Source organism: Equus asinus, chromosome 24 (assembly GCF_041296235.1).
Source record: "Equus asinus isolate D_3611 breed Donkey chromosome 24, EquAss-T2T_v2, whole genome shotgun sequence".
Lineage (NCBI taxonomy): Eukaryota > Metazoa > Chordata > Mammalia > Perissodactyla > Equidae > Equus > Equus asinus.
The window spans coordinates 15,868,280-15,890,613 of NC_091813.1; the positions used below are offsets into that span (position 1 = coordinate 15,868,280).

The 22,334-nt window shown below is 40.0% G+C and overlaps 1 protein-coding gene across 1 annotated transcript in view; it reads right to left on the reverse strand.

The window, feature by feature from the left end:
- TMEM30A (transmembrane protein 30A) overlaps positions 1 to 19,649 on the reverse strand; it is a 29,967-nt gene extending 10,318 nt beyond the window's left edge. Inside the window, exons 1-3 of the mRNA XM_014868641.3 lie at positions 19,305 to 19,649; positions 3,820 to 3,927; positions 1,724 to 1,831 (exon numbers count right to left, since the gene is read on the reverse strand). Coding sequence (XP_014724127.1) covers positions 1,724 to 1,831; positions 3,820 to 3,927; positions 19,305 to 19,541 — 453 coding nt within the window. The 5' untranslated portion in view covers positions 19,542 to 19,649. The remainder of the gene's footprint in view (positions 1 to 1,723; positions 1,832 to 3,819; positions 3,928 to 19,304) is intronic.
- Between the last annotated feature and the right edge of the window lie 2,685 nt (positions 19,650 to 22,334).

The following is a 22,334-nucleotide window of genomic DNA, read 5'->3' on the forward strand; positions in this document are numbered from 1 at the left end:
CATCAAAGGGACTAAAGAAAACAACAGGTCTGGAGATGAGAGGACCTCCAGGGAAAGAGTAAAAGCTGCATTCTAGGCAAATGAAATATAAATGCCAAAAAGGGCAGATTACTTGTGTCACCAGGCATGGTTAGGGAGTAGCATACATGGCCCAGGGCAGCCAGGCAGAAGGTAGGTTAAAAACAGAGTATAAAACAAGGAGCCTGGAGGGGTTGGGTGATACCATTTTGTGAAGGGCCTTACACACAATGTTAAGTAACTTGGACTTCAATCTGTCCATTCTTAGAACCGTTAAGATTTCTGAAAGCCACCTGGTCTTAAAACTCATATTTTGGTCTAGTCCAGGGATTAATAAATGACAGCCTGCATGCGAAATCCAGCTTACCACCTGTTTTTGTAAATAAAGTTTTATCGGAACACAGCTACACCTATTAATCTAAGTATTTTCTATGACTGCTTTCATTCTACAATGGCAGACGTGAGTAGCTGCAACAGAGACCAGATGACCTGCAAAGATGAACATATTTACTATGTGGTTCTTTACAGAAAAAACTCATCAATCTTTAGTCTAGTCAGGCTTTCTGGCAGTTTGTAAGAAAAGAATCCATCTCAGCTTCTTTTTCCCTCAGTGAAGACAACATATATCTAAATAAAAGAAAGGGAAATCAACCACCACTTCTACGTCTTTGAATCCAGCAAATCTATGATCCCAATCAATAAATTCAGAAAGCTCTTAGGAATTTGATGTGTCTCACAGAATATCACTTTCTCTGGGTTTGAGTCCTAAAATTTAGATCCCACAGATGTAAGCCCCCCATGGACTGCAAAACTGCAGATCTAACGAGAATCTTTACATAGACTTGTTATTTCTTAAGATCCCAAACACCAGGAACTAGCAATAAAACCAATATGGATAACCTAGGGCAGCTATGTTTACCAGGACCATTCTGGTCACATTACGGTCCGAAATTGCATTCTAAGAGAATCACAGTTTCTAAGAGATCCTAAATTGCTCTGGGACTCTGAAGGTTTGCTGCATTGGTATCCATCACATAAAATACCTGGGCACCAAACACCACTATGGAAAGTTGAACAACACTCAGGAAACTAAGGTCCTCTAGTCCACAGATACCCAAACTAGGCTAGGTATCAGAAGGGAAGCTTATTAAAAATACTATTTTAAAGCTCCACCCCTGCAGACACTAACATATCAGACTTAGGAGAATTCTGGAATCTATATTTTCAAAAAGCTCCTCAGTTTTTCAGTAACCCACCCCTTAGACTTTACTACTCGGGCTTCCCACAAGTTAAAAAATTGAGAGCATATATGTTCGATTCTAAATCTCAGAAATTAGAAGTAGCTTATTTATATACTCCTACTTAGTATAATAATGAACAAACCCAAGCAGAACAAATTATATGCCCAGAATGCAAGACTCGTCAAAATCCCACTACAGACAGATTAACAAAGCAGGAGTCCCAATGACACTACTAGAAACAAGGAGGTAGTAATGTGTCCTCTGGCTGTTAAGAAATCACTAATCTGTGCAAATTTCAGCAAAAAGAAACTTTTTAACGAAAACCCTCACTAAACAAACTATAAATGACAAGTAACACTTTAATTTGATCCTAACATTAACAAATTGAACATTTCTAACCGAACAATTACCACAAGTTCTTATTTCTTAGATACCACATTTTCATATTCCATCATCTTACTTACAAGTAAAGCACTAGAATCTCCATTTAGTTGACTATCATCTCGAGATTTCACATAACGACGATGGTTTTGATAGAAATTAGACAGTCCATAATACATAAACACATTACCCTATAGAAAAAGAAAAGGAAAAAGTTTTCATATAAAACTGTTAAGTATAAACTTGTTTCATGCATACATAAAAGCTATGTAATTTGGACTTTACTAGCTTAGAATTTGTGATAACTTAAAACTGGTACTGGGGTGAATTCTACCAGTACTTACCAATCTAAAACAGTACAAATTGTAAATAAGGTTAAAGAAGGTATGTTACAAAAATCAAAGGGTAAACTTTGAAAATATCCTTAAAGACTTCAAAGAAGTACTATTCACTCACACACACAAAACCTCAAGGAATCTAGTAAGGCATCTAAGACAATGAGTCACTTTATAATAATCAAGAAACATAATGTGGAGCCAACTTGAAATCACTTGGGAAAGAAGGGTAACCTATACACACTACCATTATTTAGAAGATGCTATGAAGCCACCTTGAATGACTAAGATTTTTAGAGGCAGCAAAACATTAAGCTATTTTCTCCTTTCTGGTTGCTACCTCTATCATCTATAATCTTATCCTCAATTAAAAGGAACTCAGGGAAAACAAAAAGAATTTAATGAAAATTTAAGTATGCTTTATTTGATTTGCTATTTTCATATAACAATCATTTATTTAAAATTGGATTTTGAAATGTCAAATTATGCAAACTTTCCTATTCTATATAAAGAAAATGTTTACACGGAAACCTTTTATTTATTTATTTTATTTGTGGTTATCAAAATTATATCACAGAAACAAAGAATATGCTCTAAAAAAGAGTATCATCTCAATTAAGAAGCAGTAAAGTCAACTTACAAACTAAAAAAAGATCCTTTCAATGAATAGTGAGATGAAATAACTTACCTGCTCTCTGAAAAGGATTTAGTCCAATTCAAAGTTTGGGCTTGTGATGGAACAGAGCCCACAAAGACTGAATCTTAGGGTGACCACCTTTGTGGAAGAGGAGTTCTGAAATAAGTGTCTAAGTTGGGGAGGGGACTAACGGAGCTTCTCAAGCAGTACAAGTTTCTTTCATTTCTTTAATTCTACCTGTTCTGAGAAAAGCAGAACTTCATGTATCTTTATAGCGTGTGCATCACTTTGAAAAAGAATAGGATTTTTATGATGTTCTAAATTTATGTTATTTCTGCTGAAACAAAGTAAAGTAATTCCTGTCTTCCCCCAAATTTATTTTCATGTTTTTTAGAAGGCAGCATTACTGTCCTTTACCTAGGTGGCAAGAGTATCTACAACCACTAGATGGCAACCAGCTACCAGGGACTACAAAAGCCATCACTACCTTTAAGAAAATTTAAAGTGTAGAAAAATCTAAAAAGTTGGCATGTATTAAAGTAGTTTTGCTCTCTGAAGAATAAAACAATTTTTTTAAGCTCAATTTTAAGGTAAAAGAGACCACAAACTAGTCTTGACATGTCTATTCTGAATCTTTATGTTTCCAAGAATGACAGATAAGTGTGAATGCAAAAAGCACACAGACACACACACACATAGATGGTGTTCTAACTGCTTATCAAGGAATAAAAGATCAATAAGGTTTCACTAACATTTGCATTTATGGTAATCCTTCATATCTGACAGAAAAATAATACAATTAAATGATGGGTGAATTAGAACTTATTTTCTAAAGTAAAACTTGTTTTAGCATTAAAAAAGGCAAAACATTGAGCAATAGTTTTTAAAATGCAAGTGGATGTTGACATAAACTTGATACAAAATTGATTTGGATAGTTATAAAATTTTCCAGTGAAAGGATGAAATATGTTTTAAATTTAGTTTATAAAGTACTAACTAAAATAAGCTATTTAAACACTACATGTGTTTAATTACCGGACAGCATAATGCAATAGCCAAACAAAACAATCTTCCTCAAAAGTGTATATGGACTCCAATAAATTACAGGGACTTCTCTACAAAAAGAATAAGTAGTAAAGAAAAGTTAAGACAATATCGAGATTTTCCAAAGCACGGCTTCTCTAACACATTACTTGGGAATACAGACCTCAAATGACTGTTCCAGTGTGAAGTTAATGATACAAACACAAGGTGTCACATTCGGAGACAAACATTTATTGCAGGGACTGGAAGGGTCTATTCCGGTATAATCAATCTGCAAGAGAAAAATAGAACTAAGCACTTCCTTGGAGAAAGTGGTACATTCTGAATACCCTGCTAGTAGAGGGGGGAAAAAAGAGTCCAATGAAGCAACCTATAGCCCCAAAAATATCTATTTTTAAGGTTGCCTGTTTGGCAGCGTGAGGTAGTAAAAACTGGAAAGGGTCCTATGTTATTCTACTGGCTCATCTTTCCAAGTAATTTCCTCGTTCCTTTTTACCAACAGAACCACATTTATGCATAAAATCATAAAGTTCAAACTGCATGATGCATAAAGATTTAAACAGCTATAAAGTCTAAACAATTAAAGCACCTGAGTAATACAAAGATCAGTAAATCAGTTACCGCTCTTAAATCTTCCAGTCTTCAGTACTTCTCACTCACCTCAGCTTTCCATGGCACGTTTTCAAATTAAGAAAAAACAAACTATTAGGATTCTCAAGGCCTACCATTTTTTAAAAACCTGGTGCTGTATAATAAAGAATTTGTCTTGTCTTTGTCCTGGTTTCCTGGCAGGGAACTTCTAAAACCCTTGAAATTTCCCTGGTGATAGAAGTGTATTTACTTTTGGTAAGCCCCCTGGTTCACACTAGAGTTTATGCTAACAAGATGGCTCAGGATGGGGGCAGGTCACCAGAGAGACTAGATGTGATTAGAGCCTCTGGGGAGAGAGGGAGGGCTGGAAACTCAGTTCAGTCATGTGGCCAGTGTTTAATCAATCATGCCTACATCCTGAGATCTCAATAAAAATTCTGGAGACAGAAGCACGGAAGTGCTTCCTGGTTGTTAACCCATTAACGGGCCAGGGGAGTGATGTGCCCTGATTCTACAGGGAGAGGGCACAAAGCTCGGCAGTCAGGTCTCTCCCAGACTTCGCCTTACACGTCTCTTCATTTGTTGGTTCTAATTTATATTGTTTATAATAAAATTGTAAGTACAGCACTTTCCTGAGTTCTGGGAAGCATTCCACCAAATTACTGAACCTGGCAGGGGTCACAGGAATGCCCTGGATTTATAGTCAGTTGGTCAGAAGTGTGGGTGTCCTGGAGGCCTCTGAACTCGGAACTAGCATCTGAAGCAAAGGCATTCTTGTGGGGTGGGGGGGCTTAGCAACCGCCTGGATTTGTAGCTACTTGGCCAGAAGTGGGGGTACCTGACTTGCAGCTGGTGTCAGAAGCGGCAGCAGTCTTCTTGGGGCACTGCTAGTCAGGCCATGCTGAGGCGGCGGACCACATGCCACAGCCAGAAGGACCTACAACTAGAATATACAACTCTGTACTCGGGGGCTTTGGGGAGAAGAAGAAGAAAAAGAAGGAAGAAGACTGGCAAGAGATATTAGCTCAGACGTCAATCTTTAAAAAATAAAAAGAAGCGTCAGTCCCCTCGATACCGGCTCAACACAAGATTGACATAAGGGAAGCCATATTGTAGAAAAGAAGTCATATCGTAACTTTCAATGACCTCTGACTAACAAACCCAGCTGGATATGCACCCTCCAGGAGATCCACCTGCCCTGTAGATTTTATGATCCCTGCTTGTGTATGTACCTCCCAGCTGTGATGTTCTTTTGAGTTCCTTAGGAATGTGATGACCCGCAGACGAGAGTCCATCTGGTGTGAGCACTCCCAGTCTGTAACACCAGAGGGTCAATGTTCCTAACCTCCTCCCCTATCACCCACTGGCCTATATAACTGCTTCAAGATTCTGTGTCCCTCTTAAGATGGCTCTTTAGGACAGCATTTCCCCCATCTTCCAATGTGCTAGCTTATCTCTGAATAAAATGCCCTTTCTCTGCCACCATCACGCCTCTTGATGATTGGCTTTTGTCCCGCGGCGAGCAGATGGTGCCCTTTGTGCAGTAACATCCTTGCTCTCTAAAAGACTACTTTATGAAAGATAGCACACAAATACAAAGGAAACTACTATAAATGTTAAGTGCCAGACTGAATGGCAAAGAAGGCAAGAAGTGCTAGATGGACCAGTATTTTCTTACTGAGAAGAAAAGAGGATTTGAACTGCGTCATAAAAAAAACACGGAAAACAGGAGGAGGCATATGGAGAAGCAAGAAGGTAGAGAGCAAAGACACATTTAAGGACAATGGGCATAAACACTTTGTATTTTTGGAGAGTTTTCATGTTGCAAGGAAATGAGACAAGGCCAAAAGGGTAAACTGGAGCCATAATGATACGCTGTGTTTTACTGGCTACTGTGTCTTGAACGTATACTAAGTACCAGACATTACGTATAAGCACTTTAGACACATCATCTCATTAAAAAGAACAGTCCTGCAAAGTTTGTTTTTATTTTCCTTATTTTTTTGCTGACAAAAATTGGCCCTGAGCTAACATCTGTTGCCCATCTTCCTCTTTTTTTTTTTTTTACTCAAGGAAGATTGTCCCTAATCTAACATTTGTGCCAGTCTTCCTCTATTTCGTATGTGGGATGCCAGCAAAGCACGGCTTGATGAGCAGCGTGTAGGTCCATGCCCAGGATCCAAACCCGCAAACCCTGGGCCACCAAAGCGGAGCACATGAACTTAACCACTATGCCACAGGGCTAGCCCCCTTATTTTCCTTATTTTAACTCAGGAAACTGCCATTTAGGAAGGTTTAGTAATTTTCCCAAGATCAGCCAGCTAGTAAATAAGAGAAAGAATTTGAACCCAGCTCTGCCTTTCCACAAAATCCATGCTCCCTCCACCATATTGTGTCTTCTCACACAAGGGACATATCACCCTTTCTGATGTACAAACACAGGACCTTCAGATTATAAGAATGAAAAACATCTCTGGGGGATAATTGTGATTTTTGTTGTTACTAAGCTGCCTAGCATACAAACACACTTCCCAGTACTGTGGAACTCTCCATCTCGAGAGTTTTGGAGGGAGGCAGGGCTCCATCTTCCACTTCAGAAGCCAAAGGGGCAAACGAGCCCTTCCTCCCCCTAAGCTAGGCAGCCAGTACAAAAGCCCAAGATCTGGATCAATCCTCACTGAGACTGGATGATTACAACTCCATAGAAATCACTGGAGCTTGGAAGACAAGGACAAGAGTGGGCGGGGTGGGCTGAGCCACTGCAGTCGTAGTCTAGTAGAGAGAACTCGGCAGCAGCTGTGGCAGCTGAGCCAGTTTCGGCTTCCAAACTTCCTTCACTTCCCACCCGTCTCCACGCCTGCTACTCCAGACTTCCCAGGCATTCTGTGTGACAGCTACCCGACCTCCCTCCCAACTACGCAGAGTTGGTTTCTGCTACTGACAAGGAAGTCTCTGAAAGCTAAGTAACCCTGAGTGTTAAAAAGCACCTGCAAGGAGTAAGGAATTGGAGAGGCTTTTGAGGAAGCTAACATAATCAAATATTTGTATAAGAACAGATTTGAAAAGAATCTAGAAAATGAGACTTTCATTTCTTCCTGAATGCTCCATCATGAAGTCATCATTCATTAAATTAATATTTACTGAGTGCCTGTAGGTTCCAGGCAATGGAGACTTAGCCCAGTACCAGACCTCATACAGAAAACAGTCATTACAATGGAATGCATGTGTTGATAAAAGAAGGACAGGTACTATGGAAACACATAACCTAATGTAGCAATCAAAACTTCTCCACGAGGGCTGATGAGCGGATGTCATCTACCGAGAGACAGTACCAAAAGGAACTATATTTCTAACTGAGGGCTCAGCACATGAACAAATCCAAAAGATATAAGAGTCTAGGACTTAAAATAAAGCTCTGAGTTAGAGATAAAGATCTGAGAACCAATGAAGGGTTCTCCAGTTAACACATCTAATTTTTCTACAGTGTCCATTTATAAAACAATTGGCAATCAGTAATAAAGAAAATTTAGATCTCAAAAAACATAAAAGTGGAATTAGACTGCAGAATAGAAGCTAAACAGGTAGCTTTAGTGACTTCGAACTACTATAAACAAGAACAGTGTGGCCCAGTTCTAGAATTCTCAGTAACGGCAGCATTGAAAGCTTCAGGAGACAGCCCCTCTTCGCAGACACTGGTCCACGCTGAGGTACAGCAGCACCAGTAGCAACAAGGAAGCTCATTCAGTTGACAACAGATAGGGCAGACTAGGAAGGTCACGACATTAACCCTGCTCTAAGTGACTAGAGTGGGTATTTTAGTTTTACGAGTCATACTAGTGCCAACCACAGCAGCCAATTTCTCTCCTTTGTCACTGAGAGATCTTAAGCAAAAAGAGAAGGCCATAAAGGCTGAGCAGCTGTCCAGGTTCCTGCCTCAGAGGAAGTGACGCAAGTTACACTGCTGCCTACCCAAGGCTCGACAATGAGGTTATCACTGAGTTTTCCACAGAGACTGCTAGGACTGTAGACTGAGTGATCTGTACAGTCCAGGCCCTGGGAGGAAGGAAGGTGGATATGCGCCGTGAAGGTGAGAGAAGTCAAAGGGGCACACAGGGCAGCAGGGCCTCCTGGAGTACTGGACAACAGGGTTTTAAGTATTTAAATGCTTTGTTTTTATTAAATAGGTAATACATCAATGTAGAAAAATTCCCCTCAAAAATACTCATCAGATAAAGGGTGCAGAAGAGAGAAGTAAACATCCATATTTAAACTATTTACAGCCTCTTAAAAGTTAGTAGTTGAATGAATTTTTTTAAAATTTCAGTCACTCTAGATTATTTTATTTGTGAAGATTAGTTTTAAAAAATCAAAAGCTGAGTTCTAGACTTATAGCTACAGAACAAGTTTAATCCTTCATATCCTAATAAAATTCTATGGGTCATATGAAATTTGTTGTTATGTTTCTGTAAATAAGAGATTCTAAGTGGAGACCACAGACAAAGTGTTTACTTCTAGTTCAATCAGTAAGTCTCAATCTCACACTTGGAAATGAATAATGAATGACTTAGGTAGCACATAAGTGTAAATTATCTTCGAAGAAAGCACAGCAACAGCAAAGCTAGCTATTACTTCTCAAATGTCTACTACACGCCAGAACTGTTCTCTTTTACAGAGAGGAAACTGACATTGAGAGCCTAAATGACCGCCCAAAACCAAACAGCTGGCATGTGACTATACTCGTTTCCTAGGGCTGCGGTAACAAATCGCCACAAACTGGGTATCTTAGAACCAAATAAATTTATTCTTTTACAGTTGGAGGCTAAAAGACTGATTTCAAGGTGTCAGCAGGGCTATACTCCCTCTGAGATCCTGGGCACAAACCTTCCTTGCCTTTCTAGCCTCTGGCAGTGGCCAGCATTCCCCTGACTTCTTTGGCTTACAGCTATATCACCTCCACTCTGCCTCTGTCACCTGATTCTCCTTATGTCTCTGTCTTCACATCATCTTCCCTCTGTGCATGTCTGTCTCTTCTTATAAGGACACCAGTCATATTGGATAGGAACCCACCCGAATGACCTCCTCTGAACTTGATGACATCTGCAATGACTCTATTTCCAAATAAAGTCACATTCACAGGTACTAGGAGCTAGGATTTCAACATACCTTTTTGGATGATACAATTCAATCAATAACAGTGACAGACTCCTATCTGTCTAGCTCCAAGGTTGTTCTTCCATTAGACTGCACTGCTGCTTCCCATAATCTTGAATTACATGCATAATATGGTAATTTAGAAAGATGGAAGTCAATTTAAAAAATGTATTTTAAAATAAAATTGGGACCAATCGTTAATAAGCTGATATCCTAGCAAATCTTCATACTTTCATCTAAAATATAGATTAAAAACAACAACTTTGTTGCAATAGGTAGATGTCATCCCAGGACCATCTTAACTTTTAAAGATTGAAGTAGAATTTTATGATACAAACTTTCATACACTAAATTTTCATATACGGCATTTAACTCATTTCTACAAAAAAAAAATAAATTCCAAGGTGAAGTTTTAGTTTACCCTTAAAAGCCTTACTAAGGAGCCAGCCCTGATGGTGTGCTCCACTTCCGTGGCCCAGGTTCGGTTACCAGTTGCAGAACCACTCTACTGTCTGTCAGTAGCCATGCTGCGGTGGCAGCTCATACAGAAGAACCAGAAGCACTTGCAACTAGAATATACAACTAGGTACTGGGGCTTTGGGGAGGAAAAGAAAAAGTCTTACTAAGATATCAAGTTATAAAAACTGCCTAGGATAGAACTGATAAAAAGGACTTTGCTAATTATGCTCCACCCTATATGGTAGGGTAGATCAAAGGAACATAAGCAATTAACATGAATAAAGAAGGGCTTTCTATTGAGGAAACACATGGTCTTTTCTACATGAAACATTGTTTTTGTATAATCATAAAAGTGACATTCCAATATTAGTGGTATCTTTGTCTCCAGCGATACTTTCTGACAACAACCTCACGCTGCCTCACATGCCACCCATACATTATCCTCTAAATCGTCACTGGTCTTATCTCCACCCACCCCCAGTCCCATTTTTATATTCCTAGACATATTTACGTGGTTGCGTATCTTCACTTGAACCTCTTACCATCTCTATCTATTTCAATTCCATGGCAATCTTTTGAAAATTAAGCCATACATACATGATTTGTTAATCTTTTTTGGTCAAGCTTCACTAAAAGCTTGACTGTAAAAAAATAAACAGTGGTGGTTCACTGAATCCCTTAATCTCACATCCAACTGCGGTGTTCTGATACCTGGAAATGGTACCACCACTGTCCCAAGCATCCAAGCTTAAAACCTTGGCGTCACCTTTGGTATCAGTCTCCAAGTTCTGCCCATTCTTCCTTAGCAATATACTTAGTATCCTTGAATTTGACTCTCATTGTTTCCACCATAGATCAAACTTTGAGACCTCATGCTAGTGTTTTAAAAGGGAGAAGAAAAAGTACATTATATCCTTTTAAAAATCAAGTAAAAACAAATAATTTCTAAAAATGTTTTCAAAACTAAATATAATCATATATAATGTGAGACTTGAGAGCTTAAAACAACAGGCAACTTGGTATATTAATGAACACTGTTATTACGCTATAATGTCACAGAATGACCCTTACATTTTAATTAATTTTAGAAATTAAACTAAAAATCTATGTAATTGGTGGTTGGTCTATGGTTTCCAATTTTTCAGCACTAGTAAGTATACAAAAGTATTTCCTTCTAAAATAAGACTCAAAAACATTTGTGGGGGGTTATTTTATGCCATTCTTAAATCATGCACTGCCTCCTTGGCTGTGACATTTGCCAATCAACCTGTTGGCTAAATTTTCAGCACTCTCTGGATTACTGTTCAACAAGCAAACTGGTTTTGCCTTTAGATACAGATGAATATTGCGGTTATACAAATGTGATCTTGTAACATATAACATTTTCCTTGGCTAATTTCAACAACTCCTTCAGACCCACAATACCATTTAGATGATCAATAAACTCTCAATAAACTGTTTTAAAATTTCTGGATTGTATCCACTGAGTTTAATTAATTAACTCATTCAAACATCTTTGTCGGTGTCACAATCCAATGTACACATCAGGATAGATGCGGAGAGGGCTGATGGCCACTCTGAGTTTATTATAACCAGCATTTCAATATATACATAGCTTACAGCTGTTAAACATACACAGGTGTTCTGGATGAAGTAATTAGCGAATGCCAAGAATTCTTAGTGATTTCTCAAGGAGCCCTCCCTTGGCCTCTGTTTTGATATTATCATGTTATTGCTGTGCTCCTATATTTTTATCTCGGAGCAGGCAAGGTCTCTTAGGCAACGGTCCCTCTTGCTCCCGATATCGATATCGTTTCTCCATCATCTGTGCCCCCGGGAGGCCGCCGCCTGGCGTTACCCCCCCCAGGGGTTCTTACCCGTCATTGGCTAACCGGCCTTCTCACCTCCGGGTCACAGTTTGTTGGCAAGCTTTTTCCAGTGATTATTAACCCTTCCTGTGTCAGGGGCGGCTACAATCTTAGCCCCAATTAGATACCAAGCATTGTGCTATAGGATGGGAATACATAATGGAAAAAATACATTGTTGGTGCCACAAAAGATTTACAGACTAGTGGAATAGAAAGCCACATTAGCCAATAATTACAGGATATAACTTGATAATGTGTTATGACAGGCCAGAAACTAGAACTTATGGAACCTGAGAGACGCATATATGTCAGCTGGGAAAAGGGAGGAACCAGGGAAGATTTCCGTAGTGTTGATAGGAATGAAATTTGAAAAACAAGGAAGGCTCTTTCAAGTAGATCTAGTAGCATGACACATTCCAGAAATGACAGGAGTTGGCTATGGCCAGAGCAAAGGGTAATGGAGTGAGAGGAGATCAGGCTAGAGAAGTAGAAAGTAGCCTATCATGAAGGAAATAACATTTTATATTATGGGGTTTGAACATTATCCTGAATGCTAGAGGGAGCCACAGGAGAAATTTTAAGCAGAAGAATGAAATATTCCAACTTAGGCTTTTAGAGAGATTACTCTGGCAGTAATGCACAGAAAGACTAAAGAAAATGTCTGACTAGAAGCAAAGAAAACAGAATGCTACTTGCAATAATCCAGGGGAGAAATGTTCAGAGCATAAACTAAGAAAAGGTCAAAGGGAATGGGGAAAAGACATTCAGAAATACAGAGAAAGTTGGGGCCGGCCAGGTGGCATAGTAATTAAGTTCCCACGTTCTGCTTCAGTGGTCCAGGGTTCACAGGTTCGGATCCCAGGCACGGACCTAGCACCACTCGTCAAGCCACACTGTGGCAGCATTCCACATAAAATAGAGGAAGACTGGCACAGATGTCAGCTCAGTGACAATCTTCCTGAAGCAAAAAGAGGAAGGGTGGCAAGAGATGTTAGCTTAGAGCCAATCTTCCTCACCACACACACACACACACACAAAAAAAACCCACCATATCCTTTATCAGCTAAAATCCAGTGGTAGCTGGACCTAATGTCCATACTGTAATAAAATCTGCTGGGTATAAAAACAAAGTTTGTGAACATGAGAGTGCAGATACCTCTTTGAGATACCGATTTCATTTCCTTTGGATATATACTCAGTAGCGGGACTGCTGGATTGTATGGCAGTTCTATTTTTTAATTTTCTGAGGATTCTCCATACTGTTTTCCATAATGGCTGTACCAACTTACATTCCACAAGGGTTTCCTCTTCTCTATACCCTCACCAACACTTGTTATCCTCTTGTCTTTGAGAAGAGAGTAGATCTTAAGTGTTATCACCACACCAAAAGCAAAACGGAACAATGAAAGATGATGGATGTGTTAATTACCTTTGACTATAGCAATCATTTCACAATGTATATGTATATCAAACCATCAAACTAAACACCTTAAACACACATAATTTTTATTTCTCAATGATACCTCAATAAAGGTAGGGGGGAAAAAATGTTCATTCTAAAGATAACCACTTGGCCACGGGGCCAGCCCCAAGGATAAGTTAAGTTCGCGTGCTCCGCTTCACTGGCCCAGGGTTTCACTGGTTCGGATCCTGGGAGCTGACATGGCACGGCTCATCAGGCCACGCTGAGGTGGCGTCCCACATGCCAGCACTAGAAGGACCGCAACTAAAATATGCAACTATGTACTAGGGAGATCGGGGAGAAGAAGAAGAAAAAAAGATTGGCAACAGATGTTACCTCAGTGCCAATCTTTAAAAAAAATAAAGATAACTTATCCTAGAAAGAAAGAGGCTACTAGGTGGGAGAGAAACTACAGTTCTCTTATTTTTAAAAATTAATGCTTATTACACGTCAAAGCATACAAGGCATGGTGCAGAATACAATGATAAGGTGAAGACCTGCCCCTTAACTTAACAACAAAACACAAAGAACCAGAGACAAAACAGAACAGAAGCAGATGATTAGTTTAAGAGTTATCATATTTCTCAGCTTTATTTTGCTACCACTGTAATTGTTCCCCCAATCAAACTGGCATTTCTTCTTAGTAATTCCAAAAATACATCTTACTCCTATGAAACAAACTGAATTTAACATGGTGGGAAAGGAGGAATTTGAAGGACGTGCAATTTTTACACTGCATAAGGACTGGAAAACTTTCATTTTTGAATGTAAATCTGTCTTAAAGGAAATCAATAAAAGACCTAAACAGGTCACTCAACAAAATGCTGAGTAAGAAGGTAAATCATTTTAAGTACTAATTAGACTAAGTTAAAAATGGCATTTTAAGTGCCTCTTTGAACTGACAGTCCCAGACTAAAGAAGCTGCCTGGAGCTCTTTCCAGAGGCTTGAATGAGGACAAAAGGTAACTAAAGTAAAAGTTTCAAAAGCAATTTTCTTTCAGTTGCTTGAACTTCACCTGACTGTGACAAAGAAAGGAAGAATGATGTCACTGGAGCCAAGTTTAATGGTAAGTTTAGCTAAGGTAATTTCTATCTATCAAAGTCGTACACATGAAGGAAGAACATAAGTGATCATCAGGGATCCTTACACCTACTGTCACCGACTAATCACCCGGCGGAACTCAGGGAGGTTTCAGAAGCATTTAACTGTTTCTCTAATTTTTTTTTTGTTCTTACGATAAGAGATGTAATCACCAACCACTGTGAATCACTCCAAATCCCAAAACAAGAGCCGCGCCTGTGTATATGGGCCGAAAAGTCCCAAGAGATGACCTTTGCCTCATTTTCAGTGCTCAGATCTCCTCTGCAGGAGGAGCTGAGGCCTTATTCCCATAACCTGCAGTGTGTGTGGAAGCATGTTTTCCAACCGAGCCTGCGCAAGCAAACCCCACCTCTCCCTTCCGAATATTCATTCCTCATCTTAAATAAAAGGTCCCTAGGGAAAATCGCAACTTCAGAAATGATTCCGTGTGGTCTCCTATTTGCTGCAGATAAACCCTACTTCATGGGACAACTACTTCTGGTGGAAAGTCTGATTTTTAACTCACCAGGAAGGGAACCCACTTTGGTTCAGTAACACTACCTTCAAAGATGATTGAGGATTAGAATGTATAAATTAAACACTACTATTTTTGTAACAAATGCTAAATTTGCCATTATGTTTCTTTCAAACTGTAACTCAAACACAGGAGATTCTTTTCTGTAAAGGGCCAGAAAGTAACTATTTTAGGATTTGCAAACCAGGAGGCAAGGGCGAGGATATACGTAAGGTTCTTATATAACAAGAGGGAGAACAAATTTGCACAAATTTTTACTGATTAAATTCAAAATATAATAACAATTGTGTACAATTTTCTGGTAATATAGGTCTACTAATAAGAATGGAATTATTTTAGGGGGATAACATTTCACATAATTGGGGTTCAAAGTTAGTGTTTCCTATTATCGAATCAATCGCAAATGTTCATCTGTAAAACCATTCTCAGTTCCTGGGCCTTACAAAATAGTCTGGCCGACCACATTTACTTTGTCATGCCTTGCTCTAAGTACTAAAGTTACCTGAGAAACAGAACACTAACACTACAGACCTCTTAACTTCCAAGAGGCAGCTTCTAAGCAACTGCAATTCATTTAAACACCAAAATCTTTAAACTTCTTAAAGTGCCTAATCTTTAACAATCATTTCTACAAAACAATTAATTCTTCCTTGACTCTTAGTTATAGGCTAAGTATAAACAATGAATACTAAAGGCAGAAAAGAAATTTAATCCTCTTAAAATCTTAGAATCTAGGGGGCTGGCTGGGTAGCACAGCAGTTAAGTTGGCACGCTCCTCTTCGGTGGCCCAGGGTTTGCCAGTTCGGATTCCAGGCATGGACCTACACACCACTTATCAAGCCATGCTGTGGCAGGCGTCCCACATACAAAATAGAAGAAGAAGGGCATGGATGTTAGCTCAAGATCAGTCTTCCTCAGCAAAAAGAGGAGGATTGGCAGGGGATGTTAGCTCAGGGCTAATCTTCCTCAAAACAAAAACAAAAACAAAAAAACCTTAGAATCTAAGAATCCAAATTACACAGGAGTAAAAACAGATAAAAGCATATTTTTATCAGAAAGTAGGGAAACAGAAGATAACCAGAATTATTTAATTAGGACAGTAAATGAAATAATAATGTGAAGAGGAAAGTTAGGGTTTCTCTATCAAACGTGTGTCTGGGGGGAGTGGGGTAATGAAAATGTATCTTGAACACTTTTGGCAATATTAATTTGAAGTAAATGTTTAGTTTTTAGATTTACTCTGAATACTACTCTCAATAACGTCCTCATCCAATTCTAACCATTAATTTAAAAATATATACCTTCACGCCTTTGCAAAAGTTTAGAATATTTCATTATCTTTTTCAAGTTAGGGCTATTTAATTAACAGCTCAGCCTCACCAACAACGGCCCTAGACTAGAACAGACCTTTGTGGTAGAAAGATGTGCCTGACTCCAACAACCGCCAAATTAAAGGAAATACTCATTCCTTGCTGCTGATACTAAATGAAATATTAAATGTTTAAAATGTTTTCTTATGAAGGATAAAATTAACAACTCTGGTTTTCTAACAACCCCATTTTATTAGATTATGGAAAATCTAAAGACTAAACAAGATACACAAACCTAAAAGGGGGTGGGAGGGAAATATACTGCTAAATATAAACATTAAAATTTTAAAATATCTTTTCACATCTTTTTCAAGAGAGCCCAAAGAGCTTTACAAGAGTAGTAATTCTTTAGCATAACATTTCCGGAAGAAGGGTAAATACCCACCGATTTTTATACCTAAAAAGTTTGGATTTCTGATCTTAGCACTTAAAGCTATATTACAAAAGTATTCTCGCTTGACAAGTCTCCTTTGGCCTAGTAATTTGATGTAACACAGCAATGAAAGTTCTTAAAATTTTCAAAAATGAGAAAATAAGCCAAAGAGGTATGAGCAACTTACAGCATGAAAGTGAATACTGTCAACAATTTCTCCTTACTCATTCACTTTTAATAACCTTCAACATATTTAAAATAAACTAGGGCCTAACGAAGGGCAGAGAGCAAGTGGAAATAAGCATGTGTATTTTCGGAAAGTTCCCCAGCTTTTTCTAGCAACTCCAGATTCAATTCAGAACCAGTTTTCTACATATTTAACAATCAAATTTTAAAAAAATTTTTTTATTCTATTTGCACAACTATATGTCAGTGTTGGTACAAAATTTCTAATCATTCCTCATTTTCATTTCCTCTGGTTCCAAAAGTGACACAATTTGAACATGCATTTTTTTAATCACATTAAAGCTGGAAGTTACAGAATTTTACAGTTGAACAGCATCTTAAAGATCATCTAGTCTGAATCTTTTGGTTCTTCAAGTAAAAAAACTGAGACTTAAAAATATGCCTAAGATCACAAACTACAGAGTAACACAGCTGGGACTTCAACTCCAATGCCCGGACTGCCCTCTGAACCAGAGTAAAATGCCGCGGACTCTTCAGGCAACTGGAAACCAGAATTATATATATGAGAATGATTTAAGAAATTCCAATCTTCACCAAATACTTAGTGTGAAGAATCTTATTTCAGAATCTCAAAATTTTAAACAAAAGTATTTATTTTCATAGTATAGTAAATATTAACAGATTGCATTCTGATAATTTAATAAAAAGCAATCATATAAAATTCCAAATTATTGCTACGTTCATCTTAATATCTTAAGAAGTTTAAATAAGATAATCAAATTTCTAAGTTAAATTATTTTCTTCTACTTAACTACTAACACTGCAGTAAGGCTCCTAGGGTAGTGTGAAAGCTTAAGGCTGGGAATCAAGACATCTGCATTTGGGTTTCTGTCACAATTTTACAATACTCTTCTAACTTACCAGCAACTGTCAACCCTTCTAACTCTATTTCTCTACTTCTGATTAGGGATCATCAAAACAGTAATTATTCATTGTACAAACTTAGTGCCAGGAATCTTATCTACTACATTGTTCTAATTCTTGCATCTTACAAGATAGGCATTATTTACCTATTTTACAGGTGAGGAAACTGAGACTCTGAGAGGCTAAGTTTTCCAAGAAACTGAGCTACTAGCTGAGTAAGTGAGCTTGAATTTAAACCCAGCTCTACCTGACTCCAGCCTAGAGCCCATGGTCCTTGCATTACACCACTTTGCTCATATCCTGATGTGTGTGATCCTAGTGTGGCTGGGAGAATAAGAAGTACCATATTTGAAGTACTATTAGGGAGATAAAAATACACGCTGAAAAAACAAACTAACATTTTCCCTAGTTATTAAACTGAAAATAAAGTTTTAATAAAAGATTTAAAAACGATGCTATCGATACTACTCTTATTACTGTTATTAACAATGAAATGAGCACTGTACAATTAAAAAATATATTGACTTTGTTTTCAGAGGTAACACTGTAAATTAAACTGGAAAACAGTTATCTTTATGCCTATTCCTGCAGTTGAAATAAAATTACTCTGAAAGCCCCGTTAAATCACATAAATTTAAAATTTAAAAGTAATTAATAAATTTAAAAGTAATTAATAAAATGAGGGGGAAAATGACAAAACCTGGTACAGAAGAAATCAAGAGAACTTGATGTCAGTTCCTGCCTCTTCAAACAGACAAAAATACCCTCAAATATTCAAGAAAAGAGGATGAGCAGATGTTTAATAGTGGGCATCTATACAAAGTATCTACATTTTACTATCATCCTATCTTCACCACTGCAGATGGATCACGGTACTATGACAGCTGCTCTGACAGAAGTCAAGATGCTTCCCCAAGTTTGTCTATCATGTCTTTTGCCAGTAAAATGTTCAGAAGACAGTGCACAACTTATTCTCTGTGTGTGATCATTGATTCTTCTTTTTAAAGTTTAAAATCAGGAAGAAAAGACTAGGGCAAATGTAGGACATGGTTATTAATAAACGCAGCCTAAAAGCCAAACCGGAATTGAAGTTTCAGGTTACCTTTATCTATATCATGCCCTACAACTAAAAGCACCTATTAGCCCAAAATGAAAGGTACTGTGCACACTTCCGTCATATGTCCTAAGATGTAACTTGGTACGATACGACAACTTCTTTACATAAAAATCATCAACACCTCTATGACTCTGGGTCCTCTTCCCAACAATGGCCAAAGTGTTAACCTCTGTGTCCTGGGATAATCCCCCCGCAGGTAATGGCACTCTAACCATGTCAATTCTCCTGGAGTTACATCCTGCGATAACTTTCAGTTCTCCACTTCTCTCTGTTTTTTTAAACCTCCGCTGGCAGTAAAATCCGCACCCCGGAACCACACAAAGCGCCCATTAAAAGCCTTCTTCGCCCAACCGCGTTCAACATTCCCGTCTCTAATCGGGTAAATCGCCAGCAAGAGGAAGCTCGGACAAACCCGCAAATTCAGGGGGCCCGCAGGAAGAGAACGAGAAAACGGGGAAGAGAGCAAGACGCGGGGAGGGCGGGCCCGGGCCGACCTCCAGGCCCGAGGACGCGCCGCCGGCCTCCGCTCACCTCGATCTCGCGGATGTTGTTGGAGGTGACGAAGATGCCGATGCCAATGGGGATGAAAATGAGGCCGATGATGAAGAAGGTGGGTAGCACTGTGCCGGCCGTGAGGATGGGCTGCCAAGCCGGCAGCCTCTGCTGTTTGAAGGCCGTGTTATCCGGTCTCCGGTTCTTGGCGGCGCCCCCAGGGGGACCCGGGGGCCCACCGTCCACTTCATCCTTGGCGTTATAGTTCATCGCCATCGACCCCCGCGGCGCGGCTCCGTGACGCGCAGGTGGACGGCCCAGGGAACCCGCCAGCTGACCCTGACAGGGCACGCGCAGGCGCCGCCGCCGCCGCCGTAAAGGCGGAAGAGGCGGAACACCCTTCCGCCGGCGGCCGCGAACCGGAAGTAGGGGTGGGCTGGGACCGCGGGAGGGAGGGAGAGAGGAAGGAGAGAGAAGAACGAGGGACCAGGGGAGGGGAAAAGGGAGGAGAATGGAGGGGGAGAGGAAAGGCCCACGGTAGAGGGAGAGGAAAGAGGCCGACGCACCCTGATCATCTGCCCTGTGACGACAAAGTGAGGGCCTCAACCCGGAGCCTGAGGTTACGTTAGCGCATGCGCGGCCGTGGGGGCGGAGAGGCGCCTCTTCCGCTCGCGGAGCTTCCGTTGGCGCACACCGGCGCGCGGCTCTGGTTGTCATGGCAACGGGCCGTCTTGGTCGCGGGTGCGCCTGCCCGGCCCTGCGCGCCCTCGTCGTCGTCTCTAGAGCTGCTGAGGAAGAGGTCTTTCTGGCGGCTTCGGCGCCGGAGAGGTTTGTGTTTTACGTGGAAGACCTCTCCGAAGGGACTCGGACTCGTAGCCTTTAAAAGACCACACCAGGGGAGCTTGAGCCTGGTGGGATTAGCAGTATTCGCTTGGGTTATAAACCGTGACTTTCTCTAATTAAAGTAAGTAAACTTCCACTCAACGTGCAGTTATAAACACTAAGTGAGATGTGTGATGGGTCACCCTTTTGTCCTAAAGTCAGGAATAAATCACAGGACTTGGTTAACCCTATTATCTTGCCTCTGTTGAACTTAAACAAATAGCCAGTTATTACTCCAGCAAAAATGTGTTCCTTCAGAATCAGCAAAGAATTGCAACAGGGCGTCTGCAACATGGTACGCCAGCTGCCATTCCCCCAGCAGCAAGGGAGAAAAAAACTCTTTTACAGAGGGGAAGAGGAAGTTGGCAGGGCTGTTGTAAACAGAGTGGCAGGAGGAATTGAGAGTTCATGTGTAGTGGCTTTCAATGGCTGAGCTTCTCGCCGGTGGGGAGGCTCTGCTATCAATGTTGGGTGTGAGAGCTCCCCCTCTTGGCTTCCCAACTCCAATTTAATGAGGGTTTTGTTTGTTAATTTGACATTTTCCCATTTTGATCAAGATCTTTCTGTAAAAGCATTGGTGATCGAGGATCAGGTTTTTCTGGTTTCAGCAACATTTTGCCTTCCATGCCAGGAAGGGCTTTTCCCCCATGTCATATCTGAGGGAAAGTGCACAGATTGGAAACCTGTTGAGGCCACACTTGAGTAACAGGAAGAATAGAAGGGAGAACTTTCAGATGTTTGTCTTTTCTAAAGTCCGTATACTTTCAAGATCACAGGCACTGGAGGTCATCTGAAGCATTATGTCATCATCAAAGGTTTGGCAGACAAACTTCCAGTGGGCCTGGTCTGGACATCTTGGGAAAGCTGTCTCATCAGATGTCATCTGCCTCAATTCCAAGAAGTCTTTATTTTAAGGTCACCAGGTGATGTGCAGGTCCAGTCAGGGTTTGGTGCTTTCTTTAGATGTGTCACATGAATCCAAGAGTCTATTCCCTTGTGGCACAAGGGTTAGTTAACAGTACCTAATGGCCTTTCCAGAAAGGTTGAAGAGAGCCCTTCTGGAGTCATCTTTTCCAACAGACAAAATCTCCAGATTGCAAGGTATGATGCTCAAGGTCGTCGTCTCCCTGGATCACACCGTGAAAAGATTGCTCTACCAAAACGTGGTTAATGTTAATAGAACAGTTAGGCCTTCACAATATTGGAGTGTTATCTCCTTTTATCAGCTGTGGGTCAAAAGAGGCAGGACACACTGGGTGTCCTGTGATGGTGTCAAAGAGTGAGAGTTTGTGAGTTCCAAAGCGGGTAGATCTGAAATTTAGAGGGATGAATGGCAATGCTTTTGGTCAAGGTATTTAGAAGGTTTCTACAAACTTTGCCAACTGAGTCTTAATAATACCATTAGTGTGTTCAACTAACTTAGAGGATTGAGGGTGGTAGGCACAAAGTGAGTGTTGTAAAACTGGCCAAACGGCACAGACTTGTTGAGGTACCTGACCAGTAAAGTGAGTTCCTCAATCACTGTGAAGCTTGAGTGGAATTCCTCAGGTAGGGCTAATTCTTTTTAAAAGGACTTTAGCCACAGAAAAGGCTGTGGCCTATCTGCAAGGAAAGGCTTCAGTCCAGTGAGAAAACATACAAACCACAACTAAACCATTTATATCTGCAAGACAGGGGAAGCTGTATGAAATCCATTTGCCAAACCTTGAATGGTCCATTAGGCAGTTTAAAATATCCAGGAACAGTATGAACAGGCTTCCCTAGGTTATATTTTGGACAAGTGGGACTTTTTACAGACTTGTTCATATTTCCCCACCAATATTGATTCATGAATCTTATCATTTTGTCAGTAGACCAATGGTTTGATACATGTACAGTGACAGTGGTTAGGAGTAGGAATTTTAGTCTCCAGTAGGCCTGGATTGTTATGTGATAGGAACCAGAGCTTTCTCTTTTAATAAAACCAACAATTGTTGAATTTCTAATTTTATTTTTCCTTTGCTGAGACCAATTGTTGGACTTCTTTAGTCAGTTTTTCGCAGTTGTTATTTGGGGAAATATCCCTTTGGACCATGACAGAGGTTTGGCTGCTGTTGGTTCCTTCAAGGGCTGCATTCTTGCAGAAATTTCAGCCAAGTAATTTCCTTTACCTTCCAGAGAGTCAAGTTGAGAATGTTCCAGGATCTT